This window comes from Malus domestica, chromosome 04, assembly GCF_042453785.1.
Source record: "Malus domestica chromosome 04, GDT2T_hap1".
NCBI lineage: Eukaryota > Viridiplantae > Streptophyta > Magnoliopsida > Rosales > Rosaceae > Malus > Malus domestica.
Genome location: NC_091664.1, coordinates 12,730,443 through 12,738,785, shown reverse-complemented (window position 1 = coordinate 12,738,785; position 8,343 = coordinate 12,730,443). Strand labels below are relative to the sequence as shown.

General features: G+C 38.5%; 1 protein-coding gene across 1 annotated transcript; it reads left to right on the top strand.

Moving 5' to 3' along the window:
• The first annotated feature begins 7,062 nt into the window (after positions 1 to 7,062).
• On the top strand, positions 7,063 to 8,004 carry LOC103439449 (36.4 kDa proline-rich protein). The gene has a single exon (XM_008378012.4). It carries the CDS (start codon positions 7,097 to 7,099, stop codon positions 7,874 to 7,876), a length of 780 nt encoding a protein of 259 aa, XP_008376234.2. The 5' UTR covers positions 7,063 to 7,096; the 3' UTR covers positions 7,877 to 8,004.
• The last annotated feature ends 339 nt before the right edge of the window (positions 8,005 to 8,343 follow it).

Genomic DNA, 8,343 nt, shown 5'->3' with positions numbered 1-8,343 from the left:
ACTTCCCTTATAAGTGAGAAACAAAGAGAAAGCATAAGATGATGAGTACTCGAGAGCAAGGGCTGGCTGGAGAAAGGACAGGGAGAAAGCATGATATGAGATACTCTTGCTTTCAACCTTTATGATATGAAATACTTTTGCTTTGAATGGGTTGTTCGCAGGAGTATCCCAAGGAATGAGGAACACAGAGTGACTTGAGAGGATTCTTTGGGAATGCATTTTCGGAGATGAAGAGGTGTTGAGAGGGTGTGCTGAGAGAGTGTGCTTTTGCTGTGGAAGGCGAAGGTAGAAACTTATAGGACTTGTCTTCACAACCGGAACTGTTCCCTCACTTAGTGTCGGCAGCCGGTGGATGGGTGAAGAATACAAATTACGCGCTTTCTGACAAAGCTGCCCGTAATTTCCGCAAAGCTGCCAGTTGCATGTGACAAGTGCTGACTAGGCTGAGAGAGACAGATGGTTGGAATCGGCACTTCGACAGACTGCCCGTGATTTTCGCAGAGCTAAGTTTGCGTGTGACGGGTGACAACACGTTTGGACGAATTGATCTTGCGAAATCCGGGGTTCGGCTCGTGGTTTCTGAGCAAGCCCAACTTTTAAGAAATGAACGCCTCTTTTGAGAAAAGAATCCGGCTTTTGAGAACGGAAACTCCTCTTTTGAGAAAAGAATCAGACGTTTGAGAACGGAGCCCCGACTCTTCGATTTGCGAGAGGACGCTTCTCTGAGGAGCGCCTCTTTGATTTCTTCCTTTTTATAGAGACGTTAAGCTTGTTCCACAACACACTTGAGCTCCCTCCTGTAAACACTCCCTTCTTGCACTTGTTTAATCTTGATCAGTCCAACTCTCTTCTTTCTTTACCACCTCTGAAAAATGTCTGGCCCTTCTGATCGTCGTTTTGACTTGAACATTGGTGAAGAGGCAGCTCCGCCTTCACCAGACAACATATGGCGGCCATCCTTCATATCCCCTACCGGTCCCCTTACCGTGGGGGATTCGATGATGAAAAATGACATGACCGCTGCGGTGGTGGCCCGAAACCTTGTCACTCCCAGAGATAACAGACTGCTCGCAAGGCGGTCTGATGAATTGGCGGTCAAGGAGTCTCTGGCTCTCAGTGTGCAGTGTGCGGGTTCCGTATCCAACATGGCCCAACGCCTATATGCCCGAACCCGTCACGTTGAATCCTTGGTGGCTGAAATACAGAGTCTCAAGCAAGAGATTAAAGGGCTCAAGCATGAGAATAAGGAATTGCACAAGCTCGCACACAGCTATGCCACCAGCATGAAGAGGAAGATTGACCAGATGCAGGACACCGATGGTCAAATTTTACTTGATCATCGGAGGTTTGTGGGTTTGTTCCAACCGCATCTGCCTTCGTCTTCTGGAGCGGCACCGCGTAGTGAAGCTCCAACTGATCAACCTCTGCCGCCTCCTCCTTCTGTGGCCCCGCCTACTACTGAAGCACCACCCGACCAATGAATACTATTAGTTTACATTATTGTAAAATATTTGCATTTTTTTTTATGTAAATTTTTTTTTTTATGTATTTTTTTTTTTTTTTTTTAATAATTTAATTTTTTTTTTTTAATTTTTTTTTTTTATGTTTTTTTTTTTTTTTTTTTTTCATTAATTTTAAATTTTATCCCTTTTTTTTTTTTTTTATATGTAAATTAATGTAAAGAGACTTTGGTTAACCTTCCCCCACACTTAAACTAAATAACACAAACTCACAGAAATCAACCAAATAACACAACTAACTAAACAAAACAAAATGAAAACAGTAAAGATAAGGGTGGAAGAATGCAAAGCTGATTGGGTTAGTGATTCCAAAGTCTCCCTTCGTTGAATGCTTGGGTTGCCTCCCAAGAAGCGCTTGATTTAACGTCTTTAGCCGGACGCATCTTTCCTTTAAATTTCCCTCGGCTCCATTTGAACCTAAAATCAAAGAAAGAAAAATAAATCAAATATCAAAAGTAAAATACACAAACACCAATATAAACATAAACAAAAACAAAAATAAAAGGATTAGCAAAGTTACTAATCCCCGGCAACGGCGCCAAAATTTGATGCGAAATATATAAGCACACAAATTAAACCCTCTTTTTGACAATTGTAGTATAGATGTAAGTAGGGTATCGTTCTAGGCCGGGGATTAGGAGGGATTGCTAATCTATTCTAAATTAATTTAAAAATATTAAATAAGACTCAAGGACACAAAACTAGGCTAAAAACTCTAATAACTCGAAACACACTTAGGATAACTCAAAATAATGAAAACAATCAAATTAGACACTAGGAACTGCAATGGATGGAAATTAAATTAAAAGACTAACAATAAAGAAAACTAAATAAATAATATAATTTAATAATGGATGGGTGTTTGGTTTTGATGAAAAGTAAATTAAACTTAATTAAATTACAGAATTGACAAAAACATAAAATTAAGGTAAAATGATAAATGACGGACTAGCTAGAGGGTTCTTCTCCACACATGTTATATTTGCATACAAAATGATTTCCAGTTGTTCATTTAATAAATTTTGAATCTCAATACTCCAGATTAACCGTGAATAACACTTTTTTAATCTTCAAGTTTTCCTTAAGTTATTGAATTGGACGGGAAAACGCATACAACAATTCAAAACATTCTTCAAAAGTCCCCTACGTGAAAAGCACAATAGCGATACAATCAAAGATCATTAAACTTTGTGAAAACTATAAGCATTGACGAGGCATTCGTAACTATGAAAAGCATGATACTCTTGCCAAGAATTTACTTAACGTGATTGTGACTAGCAACCTTTACTACTTGTGAAAATAAGTTCATAACGATTAGGTGAAATTCACTTATATTCTAGCATCAAATTCATGCATGTAAATTAAGCGTGCACTCTCAACCAACATACACAAATCAGTTTTTATACGAACGGATAAGTAAATTGAAATCACAACTTATGAAATCACAACTGAAGGTAATCAATTCATATTACAAATATATTCATGGTTTCGAATTAACCTCTAGCCAAAATAAATTTAATTACACATTATTAAAACAAAAATAAAATAGAAGTTTGGAAAGAGTTAACCGAGAAAATAGATTGAAGCCTTCTGCTCTCTGTGCTCTGATGCTTCTTCTGCTGTGCTTCTCATCTCCCTCCCGCTGCCTCTCACTCCTCTCTTCTCTGACTTTTCTTCTGCTGCCAAGGCAGCCTCTCCTCGCGGACTCCCCTTGCTTGCGTCTGTCTCCCTTTGCTATTCTTTGCGCCACCTGGACTCCTTCCTTTCCGCCTTCTTTCCAGCTGCCAAAGGCAGCTTTGCTGCTTCTCTCTCTGACCTCTCTTCTTCCCTCACTGCTCTCTCGCCTCTTATTCCCGTGTCTATCCCTTTGTCATTTCTTTTATTTCTTTTATTCTTCCACTAGTCCATGTCTTCCCATCAAATTCTTTCTTTTCTTTCCATTAGTCTTGCCGTGCATTTTCTTCTCCCTTCACAACATGAATCATGATGATGTTTCAAACATCATCATGACTCATCATTATCTCTTTTTTTTATTTAATTTAAAAGCTGATCTACACAGACAGTTTTGACGAATTTATTACATAAAACTTCACTTGTTCTATTTTTATTTTCTTTGCATAAACAAATCCTATAAACACAAAAATAACGTAAATAGCTCAAAAATATAAGAAACTAACTAAGAAAAGACGAGTGAATTTGAAGTAAAAATATATATAAATATGATCCGATCAAGGTCGGAGTTGCCTAAACATATATGTAGTCATACCATAACCCCATCATTTCAACTAATATCATAAACTCACCTGAACTTACCTGGGTGTCCTGTGTTCACCTTTGCACTTCAAAGCGCTCATAATAATTGTGTGCAGCTAATATACATATAAATAAACCACGATGAAATCTGATGCTCAACCACGTTATAGCATTTCCAATTTTATATATATATATATATATATTATGTGGCATAAAAATGCATTAACTATAACACCCTACTCCCGAGTTATTTATTTTTGAGAATAATTATTAGTGACAAGCCCAACTAGACACTAGTTTAATTAATTATCATTACTTACGCTTCCTTACTTCAAATTTTTTATTCTTTACACATTGATTTATGACCAATATTTAACCACCAAATCATAAGGTTAAATCTCATATTTTCCACCAATGTCTCTCACACTGCTCAATTCCCTAAACAAGGCTATTGTCTCCATTATTGTATGGCTGCATCTAACGTCTTGTTGGACTGCCTACGTACTCTAAACAGGGATCAAGTCATCCGTAGTTCACAATAGTACTTCAAAGCATTCACAATTATTATATGCAATAATCAATTTATAAACGTTTGTGGAATTGTTAACCATATATATAATATACGATAGAAAGGAAAAGACCCACTCACCTGAGGTCCATGATATGACTCTCTAGCATGCATATCGAGACATCACGAACCATCGTCGCATATGACCAATTATCAAATCATATCTCAGAATTCTTACCGATAAAATACACAATTCACATAAAACGCATCCCTATGTAATTCAATTCGGAAGATCTGCATCACGGATTTCCGATCCGTTACTTCCATAGATCCACATTATACTTCTAGAGCAACATCTTAAAGTCCTATTACGATCTAACGGTCGGATTTCCGCCAATTGCCAAAACCAAGTGGCGGTTAACCTTTTATTTATGAGCTTACGAATCTAATTCGAGAAGATCCATATATCGGATTCCCGATCTGTAATTTTCTATGGTCCTCAAATATTATGTACTACAACATATAAAAGTTTGGTGACGTTCCAACGGTCAAATCGTTGATTCACATCTTACCAAGTAACGTATCTTAATGAATTTAAGTCCAAACAATCAACCTACGATATACAATTGCCAAAACTGAACTCAAGACATCTAATTTAGCCTAAGGATAACATCGACGGTCCCCTGGCCACGCGCCACCGCGGGTGGCGGTCGGCCGCCCCAACTCGCCGGAAAATCCAACTATTTTAAAAAATTATCAAAATTTGCTGAAATGAAGATCTCAATGAGCAGAGTAAACTTTATACCTGTGACCTAGTCCAATTCGGCCTGGAAAGGCTCCAATTTGCCTCGAACCCGCCGGAGCCTCGAACGCGCCGGAAACCCTTTAAATGGGTGGCTTTGATTCGTCACCTCCGGTGCTCCGCCGCCCCTACAATTGTTTGAGCTTTGTTTCAGACCTCTAGGGGAGTCTATTGGTGATAGTAATTTGATGGAATTGTTTCAGAATTGGGGAATCGAAGACATGGACCCATTGCACCCACCGGTGCGGGTTACACTAAATCAAAGCCAATTCGCTAATATTTTAAGTTGAAATTGGAAGAAGGAGAGTCACTGAGTCGAGTGAAGGAGGTGGCGATGTCCAACTCGCCAGAAAAACGCCAGAATTGGCGTCGGTGCTTGGTATCTCGGACCGGGTCACACGGGTCAAAGAAGAGACCCTGTTTCCTTCTCTCCTTCTCCCCTTTCCTCCTTTCCCTCCTTTCCCTTCTCACTGGTTGGTCAGTTCCTCTCTTCCTCTCCTGTGATTGCGTAGCAGCCCATTTGTCTTCCCGTCCCCCATTCCCCCTTCTTCTTTCTTTTCGTCTTTTTCCACTTTTTTTATTTTTATTTTTAAAAAAAATCACTAAATGATAAATAAAATATATACATTAGAAAAATATATAAAGAGTGACCAAACCAAAAGTACTTCTCAGGTTTACAGTTTTTGTAATGTCGAGTACTTCAAGAAAATGCTAATGGATTAATTCATACACCTCGCTATACATTGGTCAACGGGAGTCAAGACCCTTGCCTCTAAGGGCATTTTCGTAAAGTCATGCTTTTAAAATTAATAAAAATATAAAATTTGGGACGGGTTGTCATAGCGGCAGTCGAGGAGTTGGGAGGAGAATAAATTTTCTTTTATTTTTAAATATTTTAAATTAGTTAAATAATTTTATAAATAAGTTTATAATAATTTATAATTTTCGTTTATAGAAATTAGATAGAAATGTCCTTAATTGGCTAACGAAGTAAACACAAGGACCAAATTGGCCAAATTGAGAACACAGAGACTAAATTGACCCAATAACTAAAACACAAGGATCATTTTAACATTTCAACACAAGGATCATTCTAATTATAAAATGTTTGGAGTATCAAATGAGATTTTTGGAGTGCTAATAACAATTCCCTTTCAAAACTTAAAAACAAAAGAGTTATCAAACGATAGCTTACATTTTGGTTAATTTTTTGGATAACTGAGGAAATTATAAACCAAGCACACATTAGTTTCTAGAAGAAAATATGGTGGTAGATATTCAAGTAAATCTGGGATATGCTCAAGATCGTTCATACGATCTACCATCATATTTTCTTCAAGAAAATTATGTGAATTTAAATTTCTATCATCACTTTATCTATTGGTTTGAAGATTGGATAATCCGAGAAAAATTACATTTTAGTAGACCAGGCGCTGTATCGCTGACGTTTTTCTTGAAATTTTTATTGGTCTGATAAACTGGAAGATCACATGTTGACATCGTGAAATGTACCTAAAATAAACAATTGCTCTTTCTGTAGCGCAAACCCTATGTTAGCTGGCTCTATTCTTCTATCATCTAGATGCGAACTGTATCTTTCCCTAACCCGCCACCAAGAGTAAAAATGCAGGATGGACCAGAACGCAAAAGCAACTAAAATAAATAAAACAAGAGATAAACTCAATAGATGATAAGTGATAAAGGAACACGATAATAAACTCATTACTCGGTGAAAGTATTTCTGAAATCAAGCACATGCAGTATTCACGGATTGCACTTATGCAGTCACGGATTGTTTATTGAAGTTTGCACAGGACCAACAATCCAAAGTCTTCAATTTATTTTCATACCTATCTTGTAGTTTTTTCACAACTTATTGCTCCACGTTTAAATATAGTAATATGTGTATATATTATCTTATGTGTCGTAGAAATCGTGAGTCACGGGTCATCGATTCACCTATAAATAACCCATTAAAACCCAAGCAGCACTTAACCTAGCAAAGCTCGTATTATGAGTTCCAAGGTCATTGCAATGTTCTTCATTTTCTTGATTTGCATGGTAATTGCATTGCCTCCAATTCAAGCTTGTACACCTTGTACTCAACCACATCCATCAAAACCACACCCTCCACATCATCCATCACATCCAACACAACCACCTTACCACCATCCCAAAAATCCTCCACACCCAAACCCACCAACCACAAAACATCCACCACAACATAAACCCCACCCACCATCCAAGAACCCACCAGTAGTTATATCCCCACCCGTAATAACGCCTCCAGTTACTCACCCTCCTGTGACAATCCCACCCCCTTCCTCTCACTACCCACCTTACATTGGCAGCCCTCCTGGTGGTGGCGGCGGTGGAGGAGGTGGTGGTGGAGGAGGTGGCGGTGGTAGTGGTGGTGGTGGAGGCGGAGGTGGTGGTGGTGGTTGCGGTGGTTGCCCAGGGGGCGGAGGAAGTAGCCCGGGTGGGGGAGGAAGTGTTCCAGGGTTTAACCCTCCGCCGGCTACATCACCAGCTACATGTCCTATAGATGCGCTGAAGCTGGGGCTTTGTGTGGATGTCCTTGGTGGTTTGGTGCATATTGGGTTGGGGAACCCGGTTGAGAATGCTTGCTGTCCAGTGCTTGGAGGGTTACTTGAGCTTGAAGCCGCCATTTGCCTTTGCACTACTATAAGGCTTAAGCTGCTTAACCTGAACATATTTATTCCTCTAGCTCTTCAAGCTTTAATTACTTGTGGGAAGACTCCTCCTCCTGGTTTTGTATGCCCTCCTCTCTAATAAGTTCATTTGTACTTTGTTGTTAACGCGGGGTTAACATCTCAAGCGAGCTAGGTTAATTAGAATATGAGTTGGTTCGTTGACTGCAGCTAATATTATGGATATTATTGTGTTCATGTGACCTGAAATTTTTGGTTTTGACAGAACTTTTTTTGTGCTATCAATTACTTACTAACTTTCAAATGGTATCAAATTAAGTTTACAAAAAAATTAAAAAAAAACAATAGTATCAAATCGACTTTGAGAGCCGCGCAAGTTGAAGGATGGAAGTCCTGTATTTTTAAACGATCTTGAATCTCTCCAAAACCGACTGTAAGTTGGTTATTGATTTTAGATTGGGTGATTAACGTTGTCTTATGGAAAGAGAAATTATTAGTTTTTTTTTTCTTTAAAGAAATTATGGGTTTTCTTTTGTGTAGGATTCAGCCAGTATTATTTCACAAAGAAATAGTTGGTCAAACGACTTA

What these genes read in the sequence shown, in the direction of transcription:
- LOC103439449 (XM_008378012.4), top strand. Translation starts at nt 7,097, where the DNA reads ATGAGTTCCAAGGTCATTGCAATGTTCTTCATTTTCTTGATTTGCATG.